Source organism: Lissotriton vulgaris, chromosome 11, assembly GCF_964263255.1.
Source record: "Lissotriton vulgaris chromosome 11, aLisVul1.2, whole genome shotgun sequence".
Lineage (NCBI taxonomy): Eukaryota > Metazoa > Chordata > Amphibia > Caudata > Salamandridae > Lissotriton > Lissotriton vulgaris.
Genome location: NC_141699.1, coordinates 279,159,394 through 279,179,165, shown reverse-complemented (window position 1 = coordinate 279,179,165; position 19,772 = coordinate 279,159,394). Strand labels below are relative to the sequence as shown.

Sequence of the window (19,772 nt, the reverse complement as noted above, 5' to 3'; positions counted from 1 at the left end):
GAGGCAGGGTGTCACAATACCTTCAGAATTGGTCCAAGATAACATCAGACCGTTGGGTGCTAAACATCATTCGAAAGGGCCATACTTTGGAATTCACACAAATCCCACCATCCAAACCCCCTGCTGCCATTCCATCAAAACATCATCTTCTTCGGCTCAAAGTTCATCAAATGCTCCTGAAGGGTGCTATAGAGCTGGCCCCCTCTGCCCAAAGAGGAGAGGGATTCTATTCCAGGTTCTTCCTGGTAAGGAAGACGCTAGAGAAATGGCGCCCCATTTTAGACCTCAGGGAGCTCAACACCTATCATCTCCCTGTCTTTCCGGATGGTCTCTCTGCAAGACACTCTACGTCTCATGAATCCGGGGGATTTCATGGCCGCGCTCGATCTCGAAGATGCGTACTTTCATGTGCCAATTCACCCAGCACACAGAAGGTTTCTACGATTTACAGTATCCAAGAGCCACTTTCAGGGTTTTACCCTTTGGACTTCGCTCAGCTCCGAGAATCTTCACAAAGGTGCTGGCACCAGTAGCTGCGTTTCTTCAGAAGAATCACTTTCAGGTCTTCCCGTACCTGGACGATTGGTTGCTGAAGGCTCCGTCCAGGGAGGCTGCAAGGGAAGCGGTCAACGCATGTACAAACCCTTTTCAGAATTTGGGTCTCACTCTGAACAAGGAGAAGTCATCTCTGGTTCCATCCAGAACAGCTCTCTTCCTGGGGGCCATCTTGGACTCTAATCTCAAGAAAGCTTTCCCAACCTTGGAGAGGCAGGGAAAACTGCAGACCATGGCGCTAGACATACGAATAAGAAGGTGTCTTTCAGTACGCCGTTACAAATCCCTTCTGGGGGTAATTTCTTCATGCATTCCTCTAATTCCACACTGTAGATTGAGGATGCGTTCTCTTCAAGAGCAACTGGACATCCAATGGAAACATATTCACGGTTCGTTCGACGACAAGGTGACCATCACCTCGGCAATGAAAAAAGCTGCTGTGTGTTGGACAAAGCAAGATAACTTGTCCGAAGGTCTATCCTTCGTAAGGTTGTGGCGACGGATGCGTCATTGGACGGTTGGGGAGCAGTGCTGCAGGACCTGCATCTCAGTGGACATTGGTCTCCTCAGAACTGTCAGCTCCACATCAATCTCTAGGAGCTCAGGGCGATCAAACTGGCTCTTCAAGCTTTTCTCCCTCGCCTAAGAGGTTCAGAAGTTCTCATCCGGACGGACAACACCACAGCCATCCATTACGTGAACAAGGAAGGGGGAACCAGATCTCTCCCGTTGTCTCGGGAAGTTCAAGAAATCTAGGAATGGGCGATCCTTCATGGGATTTCGCTGCAGGCGGAAAACCTGCCAGGGATCTTAAACGAAGATGCCGACAGACTAACCAGGTCATCCTCAGTCAGTCACGAGTGGGAACTGAACCAACAAGTTCTGGACGAGGTCTTCCAACAGTGGGGCAAGCCAGCGATAGATCTATTTGCCACACCGACCAACAAGAAATACCGGTCTTATGCAAGCAGGTTTTACCACCAAGGGTCGTTGGGAAATGCACTTTCGATAGCCTGGTCAGGGACATTTGTCTACGCCTTCCCCCTCCCCCCCCCCCCCCCCCCCCCTCCTCCCGTCCCACTGATCCCGAGGCTTATCAGGAAGATCAAGGTAGAGCCATGCAAGATGATCTTGATAGCCCCTACTTGTGCGAGACAGATCTGGTTCACAGAATTCCACCTGTTGTCGCTGGTTCCTCCTCTTCCCTTGCAAACCATTCCAGACCTTTTCACAATGTCCGAAGGGCAGATTTGGCATCCGGATCCAGCGTCCTTGCACCTGACAGCATGGCTCCTGAGCAGCGAGAATTTATTAACCTTTCCATCTCAAATGAAATTAAAGAAGTTCTCTCCCAGGCTAGAGCCCCTTCCACAAACAAAACTTACTGTCTCAAATGGAAGAGATTTTGCATTTGGTGCAGGAAAGAGGATGTTGACCCTTTCTCTTCACAGCCTCATCAAATTCTGCCTTATCTCTTGTCCTTGGCTAAGTCGGGGCTGGCCCATTCATCCATAAAAGTTCATTTGACAGCGATTTCTAGGTATAGACGGTCAGCGTCTGGACCTTCTCTTTGGTCTTCCAGAATAATTAAACAATTTCTCAAAGGATTGGTCCGTGTCTATCCCCTCGTGAGGCATCCGCCTCGTACGTGGCGATTGAATTTGGTCCTCACACAGCTCATGAAGGGCCCGTTTGAACCAATACATCGATCAGACTTGAAATTCCTTTCATGGAAATTGGCTCTTCTTCTTGCCCTCACATCAGCAAGACGCATTGGGGAGTTGCAGGCGCTCACAATCCAAGAGCCATTTCTCCAATTACGAACTAATCCAAAGTTCAAACCCAAGGTGCCCTCGGACTTCCACTTAAATGAACCAGTTATTCTTAAAGTTTTCTTTCCTCACCCTACTACACCAGCGGAGAGGTCGCTACATTCTCTGGATGTACAAGGGTGCTTGAAATTTTACTTGGATCGCACCAAAGGATTCCGTAAATCCTCCCAATTATTTATTGCTTTTGGTGGTCCTCATAAGGGCCTCCCTCTTTCGAAGCAGGGTATTGCAAGGTGGATTACAAGTGCCATTCTAAATTGCCATAATGCAGCGGGTAAGCCGCTGACCAGCAGGGTTAGAGCACATTCCACTAGATCGGTGGCTTCTTCAACAGCTCTCTTCACGGGAGTGCACATCAAAGACATTTGCAGAGCTGCGACTTGGAGCAGTGTGCACACCTTTACAAAGCATTACTGCTTGGATTCCTTGCAACAGGAAGATACGGCTGTGGGCCAGGCGGTCCTGAGGAACCTCTTCCACTAATTGGTGAGCTTTCCTTTCTATCCCACCTTACTTTTATTCTGCACATTTTGGTTTTCATGCAATGATGACTATTGCAATGTTTATGTATGTCACAAAATGAGCTTATGGCTGTCGGCTTACTACTCTGATACAAAAGCATGGAAATCTATGAAAGTTCCAATACTGGGGCAAGAAAACCAGTTACTTACCTGTAACTGTGGTTCCCCAGTATTGGTAACTTTCATAGATTCCCATGCGCCCACCCACCTCCCCGAGGAAAGCTCAGCCTTCAGCAAATATGGTGACTGTTACCCAACGGCTACGAAAATCTGAGGCGCTGAGGTTCCTTCAGGAGGGCTCTATGGGGTGAGGTTCTTCTGATTGGCTGATGCTTAGTTTGGTCTCTTTTACAAAAAGTGGCGGATATGCTACACAAGGGAATGAGGCCTAGGCCTTGTTCTTTCTCTTTTGTACCTACTGCTATGTTATTTTGTTACCGAGACTCCCATTCCGACGACGGGGAATGATACAAAAGCATGGGAATCTATGAAAGTTACGAATACTAGGGAACCACAGTTACAGATAAGTAACTTGTTTTCTTCCATTGGCCAGGGCTTATTATTAGGTATGTATCTCTAGATAGAAAATTAACAGGGTTCTTCAAACAACCACTCTGTTTCTTAGCTTTTGATCTCCTTTGATTCCCCTATGGTAGCTGCACTTGCCAAAGGGGATCTTATAGGTCAAGGTTCTGCCTTCCCATTGGATGAGGACAGTGATATGTTCAACATCTTCATAAAAGAAATGTGCACATTCATCAGGAGCGGACACCCATGCAATGAGAAATTAAGAGCATGGCTGTAATATAGTGTGGTGGTTGAACAAGTATGATGAAAGTATATAAAGTCTGCAAAGAGTTGAACATTATATTGAGTCTGTTGAGAATTGTCACCAGGAAGGGAGAACTAACTTTTAAAAGTGGATTTCCTACTTCATACTACGCTCTCAGCGCGGGGACACGTTGGGGCGCGTAACCATGTGCTTTATAAAATTCCATAATAATAATAATAATAATTATGCACCTTTTATCACTGCTTTCTCCTTGCAGACTATATTTGAAATCAACTCCACCAACAAGACTTCTGCGAGCTGCGTCATGAGAGCAAAGCGCGACCGGGATTGCCAGGCCATAGTCAAGTTCCAGCGAATACAAGAGGAGAAGGCAGCATGTGCGGCAGCTCTGCGCCCTCCGGAACGCTCCACAACTGTCTGCCAGGAGGCAGAAGAGGAAAACATAGAGGTCTGTCTCCAGAATGCATGAACTGCCAGACCAGATAATATTACATTTTAGCTGCCTGTTTGTGGAAGACCTCTTGTGGATGACACCTAAAAAGTACAGTGGACTTAAGGCATGCCCATTGCTTACCACTGTTTAGTTTTATTGTCACTGCTTCATTTGCTTACTTACTTTTCAATGCTTTGCTTTTCTCTTATATTTGTCCCTCTGCTGGAGTATATCTTAATTTACTTTTGATTGGCTGACTAGTAACCTTTCAATGCACACATTTACAGAGCTCGTTTCTTTTTTATGAGTCACTCTATGAGAGTGCTTCTGTTTTCTTGCTCTCTTTCTCTCGTGTGCTACTCCCCTTCCACCCCAAAATACCTTCACGCTGCACAGGAACATCATCAAACATTGGCAAATTCAATAGGTCAACAACGTGAGATCCTACAAAGAACGTTTAGCACTTAGACTAACACCTAACTGTGACTTTTACAAAGTGCATATGCCATCCCCAAGGTCTTCTAATCATTTACATTTTCTAATCAAGTTTGCCAGCTTTCTACCTGTTTGAGTGTAAGTGTGGCACCCTTGCACTACTGACTTTTTCGAGTTATCGTGCACTCTGTGTTACTCTGTCTACTTTTGTTTTAAAATAAGTGTGTGCCTCAGTGGGTGTGTATGTTGACCATCCTACTCAAACGATCAATATTACCAAAGATGATGTTTCTTTTGACCCCCACGAGCACTGCGTTAGAATGTATTCCAAACAATAATCAAACTTGTAATCATAACGTGAAACTTGTATCTTTTTGAAGAATTAGTCCATTTTGTAAATACACAAATGTTGGTTTTTGTTCTAATACACAGACCACTCCTGCAGTCTACTATTTTGCTTATGACAACATCTTATTACCAAATATAACATACAAGTCATACGATACATCATGAATTGTTGTGAATACAATAGTTTACAGAATTGAATTCCCAATGCATTTTGGGATGCACTCCCTTCTTCAGGGGATGACGATTGTAATTATTCCTAAAATGTGCCTGCACACCGTGTTGACCCAGGCACAATCACACTCTCTCACTGATGCTCCTGACACACAAACTTAATGTGTATTTGTACCGTATATGTTCACCCATTGGGGTATCTTGCTGCTGAACTGCAGATGTTTATTTTTACCCAACACAAAAATACTAATGTTATCAACCTCAGAACTACTGAATGGACTTGTCGGTATTAGAAGCCTATGTTCATGAGGTCACTTGGGTAGAAGCATTAGTGGACTGAGCTGCAAGACCCGACTCAAATCTCGCTTAGTTGATTCTTCCTACATTCTCAGCTCTGATTCTTCACAGGAAGTGTTCTCTACAGTCGTGGGGAGAAAAAGAAAATCTCCTATGGAAGATGATGGCTTGATCAAGAAGCAAAAGAAAGAGCAGTCTCAGGACGAGCAATTCTACATCCCTTATCGACCCAAGGACTTTGACAGTGAACGAGGGTGAGCGAGTGTTGCGGTGAATCTCATTGAGTACCAAGCTGTATTTGTGTGGTGATGATTATTTGATAATTATTTTTGATTTGACATCGTTTGATTTGCAAGTGATTTCCAACTCACCATTTACTAGAATGCAACATAGTCTCAGTGATCTCATTAATTTATTATTTTTGGGAGACTGTTTGCATTCCCAATCGCATGGATGGAGGGTGTCCTTTCTTGCCATGTACATTTGCTCTAACTGCCTCTCTCCCCATCGTTCAGGTTGAGTCTTGGTGCAGATGGTGGCAGCACATTTGAACAGCAGGCCTCGCGGGCGGTGCTCGACCTACTTGGTGACCACACAGAGGACATGCAGAAGAACAAGCAGGTGCTGAAATGGTGAGTAGAGAGCCATGATGTGCTGGACTTATGAGAGAATATTCACTAGGTATCTGTTTCAAAGTTGGTAGGTGTTGTGTTCGGTTTAAAATGTTAATTTAACCAGAAAAATGTAGAATTTAAGGTTAGGCTCTTAAAATGAAGGTTTTTTTTTTTTAACAGGGGCATGGATTATAGATCTGGGACCTGCTTAGTTCCCTGATTATATAAAAAGTTTTTTCTTACACAGCTAATTTCCATTATAATCTCCTTTTATTTCCAGGGACCGTAAGAAGAAGAAATTTGTGGGTGCGACAGGAAAGGATGACCGGAAGAAGATAAAGACGGAAAGTGGACGAATCATCAGCAGCTCCTACAAGAAGAACATGTATCCTTTCTGTTGATTATGACCACCGTCTGTCTGTCAGGTGTATTGTAGTATTTATACAGCGCTTTTCATCCTTGATGGGGTGCACCAGTTTGCTCACAGGCACTCTTTTGAAGTGCATAGTTGGAAAGAGTGTTCCTAGTAGTCTGGTCAGTATCGGAGTTAATTGAGGTGTGTGAGGTTTGTCTATACGCTTTACACATTATGCAGCAGCACTCCGCAGAAGCATGAAGTTGAAAGCATAAGACTGAGGTTGAAGAAAATTGTGAGAGCAAGATACCTAGCTATGTAAGAATTAATTAGATGTGTGCACAGGAACAACCAGGGTGTAATGGCCGCCGTAATTTAAGATAGTTATAAATTATTCGTACTCTAACAGAAAGTGAGTTCTCTATCTTAGCTGTGTGAGCTGAAATAATTTTCATCAGTGAAGTATTTTTTGATGGAACAGTGGAGCGTAAGTCAAAAAAAACTCTAGTTGGATGATATGAACAGAGTTTCTGCTAAAGCAGGAGCGGTTCAAAACCGTAGGTGCCTCTGGGAGCTATGCGCATTGCTTTGATATGTCTGGCCATGCATAGACTTTGAGGAGACTGAAGAGGTGGTAAAATGTGAGTCTCGATATTCAGGTTCTCACAGCTTTCGTCTTGATTCTCCATAGCTTCCGAATCGCATGAAGGGGGAGTCCAAGGGGAGCACTGTCAGCATAGTGTAGACCGGAGAGCAGCAGAGATTGAAGTAGGACAGTAGATTTTAGAGGAGACATGAATTCGGACCGGAACAACTTGGATACTTTTTGGATGGTATTCCTATGCAGGATCCTAGTTTGAGATCAGACATGTTGATTAGAACTGGCGCAGTAGATACACTGCTCTCACGGTCTCTTGGGTACTCCTTGATTAGGTAGTAGTGAATAATGCCCGCACAGCTGGAGTGGCAGGGCAGCATCTTCATCCTGGGGCACTTGGATTCTCTGTTATGGGATGATTTGAGCTATTTGTTTTAGCATGTGGGTTTTAAGTCTGTTGATGGGAAACGCAGCATCCAGGGTCGCTTGGATACTTTGTAGCTGTAAGTGAGATGAAAGTTGCATTTTTTGAGTAGTGGCTTGGTTGTTAGATTTGGTGCAGTGTAAGCTCAGATCCCATGACCATATCTATATTTTGTTAGACACACATTTGATGGAGGTTACAGTTTTTGAAATGTGATTTAGTTATCAGATCTGGAGAGGAGGATTTTCGGATATCGGACATATCTTGTGCTTGGTAGGTGTACATGTTTGTTTTAATGAGTGAGGTGGGATTTTAGTTTGGAGCGGCTGATGTGAAACCTTTCCCTGTGCATCGAACTCCAAGATTTGGTCACTGATTTCTCCGATACTCTTTGTGACTCTCCTGCTGAACTTGCAGCATTACTGTAATTGAAGCTGGCACAATAGGACCAGTGAGTGTTGGGGCAGTGACTGTGACAAAGCACACCAGTGAAGTATGAGGGACACAATTAACAGAAGTTAACCCCTTCGATGCGGCCGCTTTTTTTCCCGTGTGCGGCCGCCGGCCGAACACGGGCGGGCCATTACGAACCCCAGCCGTCATCAGCACACGAGCACCGTAGTGCATGATGGCTGGGGTTCGTCACCAGCATGGAAGGGGTTAATATTTGTGTTAAGCGTACTCAGTGAACTTCTTATTTAGCAATGACTGTTGGCAGAAACTGTTTTGATTACCTGGCACAGAAATCAGTGGATAGTGCTAGGTAAGGAGCCAGGAAATGGTAATGGTAGGCACTTGGATGTAAGAGGGCATTAATGGTGGCACAGCCAGTAGTGTGTATGTAAGGGGAAGATGGTGGATGAAGGTACATCTAGCAGTTCGATGGCTGGAGCAGGAATAGACGTCTTTCCTGGAGAATGCATAAACAGGTAGCTGCTGACACTTGAGTGTGATAGTGGTCAATGTGTAAGGCACCGATAAAAGCACCCACTCAGGAGTGGGAAGAGAGTGCACTTAGCTAGGGGCAGACCGAGAGGAATATTTTTCTTGCCTGAGTGGCTTTGGGGTGGCAGTTTTGCTGCATTCTCTTCCTTCACTTTTGGCCACCAGCTACGAGGACTGGAAGAAGAAATACAAAATCGATGATCGGGACTCCGAGGAGGAGGAGATTGGCGGCAAGTCAGGAGGCGGGCGACGCAGGGGAAGAGGTAAGCAGCCACTATCAAAAATAGATCCAGGGAGGTAAACATTGGAGATTAGTCCATTGATTCAGAGTGGACAATAAATTCTCCCACGTCCCTTCCTTGTCCTCTCTCTTCTGTCCAGATTTAAACTCCGATCATCTCTACTTACCACCTATAATTCTATGTTCGAGGCCTGAGGGCTGCTGAATTCATATCTGTGCATAGATCGCCGCCTAGTGTTGGGTCCGGATGATTGCACATTGTTGTCCTGGAAGAGTCTTCGAAGTATCCTCCCCTGGACTACAGTGCGCATGGGCATCCTCTCCATCCCCAGATTGTTTTTTTCCGCCATTGGGTTCGGATGTCTAATCTTAACTCCAGTTAAATAACTTGTAATCTTTCTATTCCTAAGGCCAAAAGGCCTTCTTAGCGTCGGTATTGTATCGTTTGGTGCCTGGCCCTTTCGGTTCTTCGATCGGCGTCGAAAGAAGATTCTCTCGACAACACAGGCCCAGACTACATCGACGATGGAACGGACCCCGTTTAAGCGGTGCCCCGTTTGTTATTCGAACTTGGATGTGCACCCAGTGTGCAATACCTGTTTGTCCTCCGACAACGACGAGTCAAAATGTTTCGCCTGCTTAAGGTTCCGCTCAAAAAAGACTATTAAACTTCGACGCGCGGCAAGGCAGTCGGCCCAGCGGTCGGCACCAGCGCCTGCAAACATCTTCGATGCCGGGGACGAGGAACTCTTCCAGGATGAGGAAGAGGCGGAAGACGACGTTCCCGAAGAAGTGTCGGAACCGGCGTCGGAGCAGGACTCCAATTTCGAGATGGACGAGCCAGATGAGGAGTTCGCCCACGACCAAGACGTCGTCGAGGTAGGGGACGACGATCAGGCCCTTGCGGCCGTTGATGACGACTCCGGTGGAGAACCGAGTCCGCCCGCAGTTCCGGGGCCTATCATTAACATTCAGCCCTCTCCGGCTCCGGTCGAGGCATCACCGAAAGGCCTTAGCTAAGATCCATCCTCTCGGTCTACAGCCCCGCGACATAGCCAGGCTAAGACCCTTTCAAAGGAGCCATCGGTCGATTCGGCGAAATCGAAACCGAAACAGACGGAGCCAAAATCGAAACCTAAACTACTCAAAATGGTGGTCGGTTCGACGTCGACGACCACCTCGAAGGCTGCCGACGATCCTTAGGCGCCGAAGATACTTGTCGGCGCCAAGACTGGGACTTCGAAGCAGGGCTCAGCCACCAAGACCGTCGCCTCAAAGGCCTCGGCGTCGGTGCCCGCGTCAACTACCAAACATGGCGAGAAGGGCAAAGGACTTCCGTTGGGAAAGGTCTGCAGCCACCCCTCTCAGGACTCAAGACTGGGCTGGCTAAAAGGGTCGAGGCCACGAGCAAGGACGCCCCCACTTTGTCGTCGACGCCCAAGGATGGAGGCGCACCGCGCCGGGAGCTCGATTCGACGCGGTCGAGCGAGCGGCCTACACAGGCGTCGAAGAAACTCGAAACAAGCGCTTCCGGTTCGAAGCATGCGGACTCGACGCCACTTAAGTTTGGCCTTCCGCCCACGGCCCGTCCAAAGCAGCTCGAGGTTTCCAAGATGGCGAAGGTGTCCTCCCATGCACAAGTCGTCTATCATGAGCCTTCTTACGACAACCAGGCAAAACTGTTTATTGACTCGGAGTCAGGCAGGCTTACCGTCCACAAGCGGAAGATCGCGCCTGAACATCCCTTGGAAGGTTACAGGATTCCCCTCAAAAAGAAGATGGTCTCCACCACCTCTCCAGTTCTTGTTGAACCTATTCAAGACTACTCGCAGCATGCTGTTCAATCTCCAACACAAAGTGAGGAGGACTTGAATGCGGACTATAGCTAAATGGGCTTCTCTTACAATACTGACACTGATCAAGATGTCTCAAATCAATGGTCAGGAGCAGGAGATCAAGGCGATGACCCTGATGACCCCCATACCGCTCCAGACTCTCAGTCCTACATTGTAAAACCATCACCAACTGAGGACACTGTAGCATTCAATGCATTAATAGAGCGGGCAGCCCTCAACCATGACGTCGAGATGCATGCTGAGCCAGTGGATGAGGATTTCTTGTTTGATACCTTGTCCACATCTGAACGCACCACCAAGACTCTGCCCATGCTTAAGGGAGTCCTCAAGCATGCCACAGCCATTTTCAAGGAGGCAACCAAAGCCAGGGTTATAAATCCACGGATCGACAAAAAGTATAGGCCTGCCCCAGTGGACCCAACCTATATCAAAGGCCAGCTCCCATTGGACTCCCTCGTGGTGGCTAATGCACACAAAAGGGCTAATTCTCAATCTAGTGGTGACGCTCCCCCTCCGGACAAAGAGTCAAAAATCTTTGAGGCGTCTGGGAAGCGTGTGGCAGCGCAAGCCGCTAACATTTGGAGAGTAGCCAATACACAGGCCCTGTTGGCTAGGTACGACAGGGCGCACTACGACACCCTAGAACAATTAATGCAGCACATGCCTGACATGTACAGAGAGGCAGCGGAAATGGTTCTACAAGAGGGTAAACTGGTCTCCAATGTGTCAATCAAATGTGCACTAGATGCAGCAGACACTGCAGCGAGGGCAGTCAATAATAGCGTGATGCTGCGACGCCATGCATGGCTGCGCATCTCAGGGTTTAAATCCGAGATCCAAACTACTCTTCTCAATCAGCCGGTTAATCCGGACTTCCTGTTTGAACCCGAAGTGGACACAACACTTGAGAAAATGAAAAAAGACACTGAGACGGCGAAATCCATGGGGGCTCTCCAGTCACAGCAGTTTCGGGGCGGTTCCTTTCGTCGCTCCGGTAACAGGGGAGCAACAAAAGGACAGGCTCAACAGCATTCACAGTACACCAAGGGCAACACGCAATCTGCCTACACTAAAAACGCCAGAGGTGGATACCATGGGAACAACACCAAAGGGAGAGGCCGCGGCAATAACAACGCCAGGTCCTCCACTCCCAACAAACAGTGACTTCATGTCACTGCCCCCCGACCATCTAACACCTGTCGGGGGGAGACTCCAGCAGTTCCTGCCACTCTGGGAAAACATCACAACAGACAGGTGGGTGAGACAACGTATCCGTTACGGCTATTGTCTAGAGCTAACCTCCACCCCCCCAACATACCCCCAAAAAAACCATCCTATGTCCGCAACGCACTCGCTCTTATTTCAACAAGAAGTACTCTCCATGCTGCAAAAAGGAGCCATAGAACTCGTGCCTGCCGAGGAAAGGGGTGCAGGGGTTTACTCCCTGTACTTCTTGATTCCAAAAAAGGACGGGTCCCTGCGGCTCATTCTAGACCTCAGACCCCTCAACCAATACATCCTTTCGGAGCACTTTCACATGCTAACTTTACAACAAGTCCGGCCGCTGCTCCGTCAGGGCAACTTCCTCGCCACCCTGGACCTCAAAGATGCGTATTTCCACATTCCCATTCACCCTAGTCACAAAAAATATCTCTGGTTCACAATCCACAGTCAGCATTACCAATTCAAGGTTCAGCCATTCGGGGTCACTACTGCTCCCAGGGTTTTCACCAAGTGCTTAGCGACTGTGGCAGCACACCTTCGCAGAGAAGTTGTTCACGTGTACCCCTACCTGGACGATTGGCTCGTGCAGGCCAAATCTGCCGAGGAGTGCGGCCGCGACATGTCACGTACAATTCACCTCCTTCACAGTCTGGGGTTCTCTCTCAACTACGCAAAGTCTCACCTGCAGCCAGCCCATGTGCAACAGTACCTGGGGGCAACACTAAACACTCAGTTGGCCACGGCTCAGCCGAACCCAGCCAGGGTCAACAGCATGCAAACGCTCATCCGGAGGTTCCAACCTCAGCGATACCTCCCAGCGCAAGTTTTCATGCAACTGATCGGCATGATGGCATCCTGCATATTCATTGTCCCGCACGCGAGGCTGCACATGCGACCCCTTCAAGAATGCTTAGCCCGTCAGTGGAACCAGGCTCATGGCCATCTAAAAGACCTTGTGTTGGTGACCGGTCGTGCTTACAGCTCTCTGCATTGGTGGAACCCACAAAACCTTTGCAGGGGACGACCGTTCCAAGAGCCTGTCCCACAGATGGTGCTAACGACGGACGCATCTCTCCAGGGTTGGGAAGCGCATGTCCTCCACTACACAGTGCATGGACTATGGACAGCACAACAGCAACGGATGCATATCAATGTGTTGGAACTCATGGCAATCTTCATGGCACTGAAGGCATTCAAGCTGCACCTGTGCAACAAGGTTGTGTTAGTCCGGACGGACAACATGACCGCCATGTATTACATCCAGAAGCAGGGAGGCACGCACTCCCCGCAGCTGTCTCACCTAGCCCAGAGCATGTGGAAGTGGGCCATTCAAAGGAACATCTTCCTCATGGCGGAGCATCTCCCGGGTGTCGACAACCAGATGGCGGACCTGCTCAGCAGGCACAGTCATCAAATGCACGAGTGGGAGATCCACCCGTCGGTTCTCCATCCGTACTTCCAACGGTGGGGTCATCCGGACATCGACCTCTTCGCCACAAGCGAGAACGCAAAATGCCCAAACTTCGCCGCCAGGTTCCCACACCCGCAGTCTCAGGGCAATGCGATATGGATGAACTGGTCAGACAGATTTGCGTACGCTTTTCCGCCAGCCCCCCTCATACCTCTGGTGGCGCGCAAACTGCGACAACACTCCATGACGCTCATCCTGGTTGCTCCAACGTGGGCACGGCAGGCTTGTTACACCACGTTCCTGGAACTTTCAGTGGTGCCTCACCAACGGCTGCGCCTCACTCCCAGCCTCCTCACTCAGAGCCGTGGCGACATTCAGCACCCAGATCCCCAACAGTTGAACCTTGCGATTTGGCTCCTGAGGTCATAGAGTTTGGATACCTGAACTTGCCTCCTGAGTGCATGAACATCATCAGGGAGGCAAGACGACCGACTACCAGGGCCTGCTATGCAGCCAAATGGAAGCGGTTTGTTATTTACTGCTCCAACAATAACATTAATCCGTTGGACGCATCTACGCAAAACATCATATGTTACTTATTGCATCTGTACCAATGCAACCTGGCGTACAGTTCCATCAAGATCCATCTGGCGGCCTTTGCCGCTTACCTTCAAAACAGGCAGCACCTTTCCGTTTTCAGGGTACCTGCCATTAAAGCCTTTTTAGAAGGACTTAAGATAGTAATCCCTCCCAGACACCCCCCTTCACCAGTCTGGAACTTAAATATCGTTCTCACCAGACTCATGGGGCCGCCCTTTGAGCCACTCCGTTCCTGTGAAATTCAGTTCCTCACCTGGAAGGTGGCCTTCCTAATAGCTATTACATCGCTGCGGAGGGTCAGTGAACTGCAAGCTCTCACAATTCAGGAACCCTACCTGCAAATTCATGCGAATAGAGTAGTGCTCCGCACCAACCCTAAATTCATGCCAAAGGTGGTTTCACAGTTCCACCTTAACCAAAATATAGAACTGCCAGTTTTCTTTCCTAACCCAGACTCAGTGGCAGACAGAGCACTGCACACCTTAGATGTCAAAAGGGCTCTCCTGTATTACATCGACAGGACAAAAGACTTTCGGAAGACTAAACAACTGTTCGTTGCATTCTCTCCACAACATAAAGGCAACACTATATCCAAGTCAGGTATAGCCAGGTGGATTGTTAAATGTATCCAAATCTGTTATCAAAAAGCTAAGCGCACATTAACAGTTCCCCCTAGAGAGCATTCCACACGCAAGTTGGGGGCTTCCATGGCTTTCCTGGGTAATATTCCTCTAGAGGACATATGTAGAGCAGCCACATGGACCACCATACATACTTTTACCAAACACTACTGCGTAGATGTGCACTCCAAACAGCAAGCTGCTGTAGGACAGGCTGTTCTCAGAACTCTCTTTCAGACTGCTGCAGCTGGCACGGGCACCCGCCGGTAAGGAGGAAACTGCTATTTATTCTATGCACAGATATGAATTCAGCAGCCCTCATGCCTCGAACGGAGTATGCTACTTACCTGTATGCATCTGTTCTTGGCATGAAGGGCTGCTGACATTCATATCGCCCGCCCTCCTCCCCGGTGCCTGTCGCAGCTGCAGCTCTCAGAAGCATTTTCAGGCATGGTCATCACTTTCAGTATTACACTCCATCTCTGCCACAATGGCGAAAAACAATCTGGGGATGGAGAGGATGCCCATGCGCACTGTAGTCCAGGGGAGGAGCCACCTATCTCTTGATACTTCGAAGACTCTTCCAGGACAACAATGTGCAATCATCCGGACCCAACACTAGGCGGCGATCTATGCACAGATATGAATGTCAGCAGCCCTTCATGCCAAGACCAGATGCATACTGGTAAGTAGCATATTCCTTTCCTGTAAGGTCTTCCCCCTTTCTCCGACAAGTTTTTTCTCTCCAGTTCCTTACGGGTTCTTTTCATTGTGGCTGTTGTCCCCTGCTTGGTCTCCCATTTCGCTTTTAGATTAGCTTCAGCTCACCTCCATTAAATGGCTGTCTGTTTTTTAGCAGCACTCCAGTCCCTGGCTGACATGGTTTTGAAGCAGGTATCTGTTCTATGTCACGATTGTACATATTCCTGGAATATAGTGGTTGGGTTGGACTTGATTTTAAGAGAACTGGATTAAGAAGATTTCAGTTGTAAAACAGCAGAGAGAAATTGACATGTTATGGTCCACAGAAGATGAAAATAATAGTCCTAGTTGAATGCAAACGAGTAAATTTTGTGCACATGTTGGACATTTTGATACCTTGTTCAGGCTTAGTCTATGGAAAAAAAAGTCTTATGTTAATGTTATAAGTGGTATCTATAGGTTGAAAAACTGAGTGTGTAACTGTTTGCTTCTGAATCACATCATCCTCTTAGCTGCTTTCTGGAGTCAAGCCAAACACAGGGTGAAATATTAGGCTAATTATGCAATACAGGTTCATATGGGTTTCCTTTCCAAAATTAAGAAGCTAAAGAGGAAGAAGTATTCGGAAGGGAATATTTTCATAAAGCTGATACTTTTCAGACTCCACATCAGTGTATATGGAGTCGCAATACTTCAGTAGTGCTCTTATTGCAACTCCTGATACCTTGGTGTCCCTCAGTACTCAACCTATCGACTTCAACAATTGCAGAATTCTTCTGCTTGGCTACCCTTGGCTGCCTTGCTTGCCCTTCAATTGGGGCATTGATTAGACAACTGGCTTCTAAACTTGAATTTTAAGGCCATTTGCAAGACATACCAGCAGGATGCTGTGTCTTTGCAGTGCCTGAGCTTGACAGTGATTATCAAGATGAACTAATGGCAGTTCTTATTTGCAGCAGCCTGTTAAAGAAGGAATTACCTTAACTTGTTTTTATTTCCTCTTAGGAGGGAGACGCCAAGATTCAACTTCCAGGATGCCTGGTGCCCATCGAAAACAGCGTTCTGAGCTGAAGAACAAGCAGCAAATTTTGAAGGAAAGGAAGGTCCAGGAGAAGCAACGCTTTCTGCAGGGCGGAGGATTGAAGAAGCTCAAAATGAATAACCGACACAAAGGGCAGAATGGACGCCAGACCAGCTTCGGACATGGGCGAGGAGGTGGCTCCTCTGGAAAAAGGGGAGGGCGACATAAGTAGCACCACCAGACTGCAGTTGTGAGAGTACCTGTATCCCATGGGAAGTTTCTGATCTGGAAGTTTTCCCAAGTAGAACCATAGCATTGGCTTGAGTGTGCTGTGATCAAGAAGGAACATCGCAGAAGATGGCACGGCATCTCAGAGGCACTTTTTTAGGTCACTAAATTCTGAACGATCTTTTCATCATGTGCCATTCTCCTGGGCCAAGAACCTCTATTCAACAAACCACTTTAGTCTATTCCTTGTTTAAATCAAGGTTTTCAGCTGTAAAGTGTTTGTTTGTTGTAACCAAAGACACCGCTGCATTGAATAAAAGTGTGAGCAGCATGGCTATGCACAATTCTGGTCGTTGATGGCCTGGCTTCTCTATTCTGCGCCCCTCCCCCCTTTTGCTGGTTTCATTTGGCATTCAGTGATCCATTCATTAGGGTTGGAGGTATCACCAGTGGAGACTTGAGTTGTTGTTCCTATAGAATAGTACATGAGTTATACTGATGTTTATCCTCCAGATATAAATTGGGAAAGCAAACGCATATTGGATGATAAGCTGCAAATTACAGCACTCAGACCTGAGGAACAGAGGCCACCAGTTGGCTTTTAGGCATCCGCTGAATGCAAAACTTCCAGGTTGCCTACCATGTGGACTTACGTTGTGTCTTGTGAGAGTTATTTGCAAATTTAATATTATGCATTTGTTTTAAAATCTAGTGCAGTAGTCTTGTGCTGCCAAAAATTTATATGTTTCCTGCGTACAATTGGATTGATTCGCTTTCTCTGTCTAGATGTTTCTGGTATTTGAGAAAGTTGCAGAGAAAACCTAGTGAAGCCTTTAAATATGGAAAGAACAATGGCTTTCTTCCTGTACAACTCCCTGGAAGAGCCACAGAATAAAATTTCATGAGTTCTCATTGTTGAATATATTAAGCTGGTACCAACATTTTAAAGACGCACATCTTCATCTCCCCCAGCTGTAACATCTGAAAATAAATACTAGAACATTCTTCATTGTGCTTTATGATCTAAATGACGCTGAACAGGTTCTTTGAAGCAGCATCAAAAAGGAATCAATTAGATTATGTGCCCTTCCTCCTTCTGGTTAAGAGACACAAACTAGAACCATCTGGGAAAAACTAGAAATGTTTAGATACCATAAGAGCTGCACATTTTTTGACGGTTGTCGCAAGGTTTGAAGGGGGATGTGATAGACAATATGGTCATTCTACTCCCTTGTAGCAATTGTTTTTCAGCTTGAGGCTATTCTGTATACATTTGTTGTGCATTACAATGCCATCCAATGGTTTGATTTTAAAAATAGCTTGGTTTAAAGGTTCTTTCAACTTCAACCTTCGCCAAAGCCAGTGGGACCCAAAGCCACCACATTGTAAATGCCACCTTCAGACTGTATTCTGCTATGTCATCATTCCTTTTGAGATTTATCTTCAAGTGTATAACAACCGAAAGCACCCATTTTGACTGGAATGGATGGAGAGTGTACTGTGGTTATTGAATAGCTGAAACTTCAAAACTCCTGCCACGGGTAGGGCACTTTTGGTTCTCCCGCACTGGATCTTTCATTGATTCATACGCCTGAATTCTTCACCCATCGTTGGACTGGAAACCCCTGATAAACATTATCAAAAGCAGTACAAACATGCTTTACCTTAACATTCATTGCAACTTTTTCTAACCTATCCTCATCATCATCATCATTATAATCTGATTTTCAGCCAATTAGGAACCCACCACACTCAGCTGTTCCCCTGCTGATGCTTCCGTCAGATTTTCTGCTGCTCAAGCAGGCGTGAGGAACACTATTTAACACATCTGTAAAGATGCAACAGTTTTAGTTATGGCAGAGGCAGCGCTAACAAAATCTTTATTTGAGGCATGTAAATCTTGTGGGGAAAATAATTTATGTGGAGGATCCCAGAGCACAAGCCAGTGGAGTGCAGTATTTGCCAGACCTTCTCAGTTAAAAGACTGACCGATCGTGAGAGGCTGCTGGCACTGACTATTTTAGAAAAGAAATGTAAAATAATATAAAAACAGGAGAAAGGACCATCTAACTCTGCTGATAGGAGTCAGACCTCTGGTCAAAAACACTCGGGTGACAAACGAAAGACAAAGAAACACAAGTTACTGGATGATGAGCCCACAATACATAATAAAAAACAAGAGTCATGAGTCATTAACAAATCCCAAAACTCCACTGAAAAAAAGGAGTTATATTTAAGTCGAATAGTCCTAAGTCGACGACGATGGGCAAAGTTTTGGAGTAGTCGACGTCAGCGCCGACGACATTGAGTGTTGCAGAGAATATAATGAAGGATGGAACCAGGTTAGGTACACCTTCCACATCAAAGAATGAAAGATTGCTGATGGCAGAAACACTGTGGACAAGTTCAAAGAAATAATTGACGGAGGCTCTGCCGAGAAAGGATGGATCGTCCAGAAAGGGATCAACGTTGACAAAGAAGGCAATGCCGCAGACGAGTGTATAGCCGTCAAAGAAGTATTGTCAATGAAGATCACTGTCGAGGAGTGTATTGGGGTTGACGGGAGAATTGTCAACAAAAATAATGCCGTCGACGAGCGGAAAAGGGTGCTAGAAGAAAAACAAGCAATGTCAACAGGCATTACACCAAAAATACTGATAAGATGTAGTATTAAGGAGTGGAGCCCATATTGGAGGCAATGCAAGTGTCTCCTGTGCTTTTCAAACTGCCACAGAAGATATTACAGGATACTTCACCAAAGGTTCGTTGCCGTTTCATCAGGGAAGTACAGTACCTGATCTAGATGAGATAGAGGCATTTTTTAGTGAAGAAGAAAGTGCAGGTGAGGAGGAAAGGGCAGCTCTTCCTGAGGATTTAAATATACACGATATAGAGGAGCAGATCGAATATGTGGTTCACTTTTAGGCCAAGAGAGGAAAGTTAGGGATGCAGTCAACCATAAAATTGGTACAAGTACCAATGAAAATGTTCACATCACTGCAAGACATGATTGCAGAAATCTGTAAAAGACTTGCACCTCAGAAACCACAAGAGGGACAAGGGAAAACAATGAATGTTAATACAAAAGGCATGCTTGTACTGCTGTTGGTAATGTTTACCTGGGGTTCTCAGTCCGACAATGGAGAAGGATTCGAGCAAGTGAATCTATGAAAGATTCACATCCAATGCTGGAGAACTGGATTTACAGGTAAGTAACTTATTTCCTTTTCCAGCATCAATCTTTTTTAGCTTCGTATACAATGCATTGGTTATGAGACACTTTTTTGTGGCTTGTGTGTGGAGAATGAGGAGTTGGAAACACCTTTTTTTAATGTAGTTTTTCTTCTGAAGGGTTCCTGCCTAACCTGAATATCACCACACAGTAGTGTTTGCTGAAGAAATGCGGCGGACCATGTTAATACTTGGTGCATGTCCACTAACGAGATGTTACCAACGGTGCAGCTTTCTTCTTGTCACATATGTAAATTGTCTAATGTGCAGTTTGAAATAATCAGCAGAGCTGAATGGACTGTACAATATAATGTAAA

General features: G+C 46.4%; 1 protein-coding gene across 2 annotated transcripts in view; it reads left to right on the top strand.

The window, feature by feature from the left end:
- The window catches only part of DDX54 (DEAD-box helicase 54), a 194,491-nt gene extending 177,263 nt beyond the window's left edge, over positions 1–17,228 (top strand). For both annotated transcript variants that reach the window (XM_086943245.1, XM_086943244.1), the window contains exons 15-20: positions 3,958–4,149; positions 5,497–5,639; positions 5,901–6,017; positions 6,280–6,384; positions 8,487–8,584; positions 15,981–17,228. In XM_086943245.1, the coding sequence (XP_086799371.1) occupies positions 3,958–4,149; positions 5,497–5,639; positions 5,901–6,017; positions 6,280–6,384; positions 8,487–8,584; positions 15,981–16,228 (903 nt within the window). In that variant the 3' untranslated portion in view covers positions 16,229–17,228. The remainder of the gene's footprint in view (positions 1–3,957; positions 4,150–5,496; positions 5,640–5,900; positions 6,018–6,279; positions 6,385–8,486; positions 8,585–15,980) is intronic.
- Positions 17,229–19,772: the final 2,544 nt, after the last annotated feature.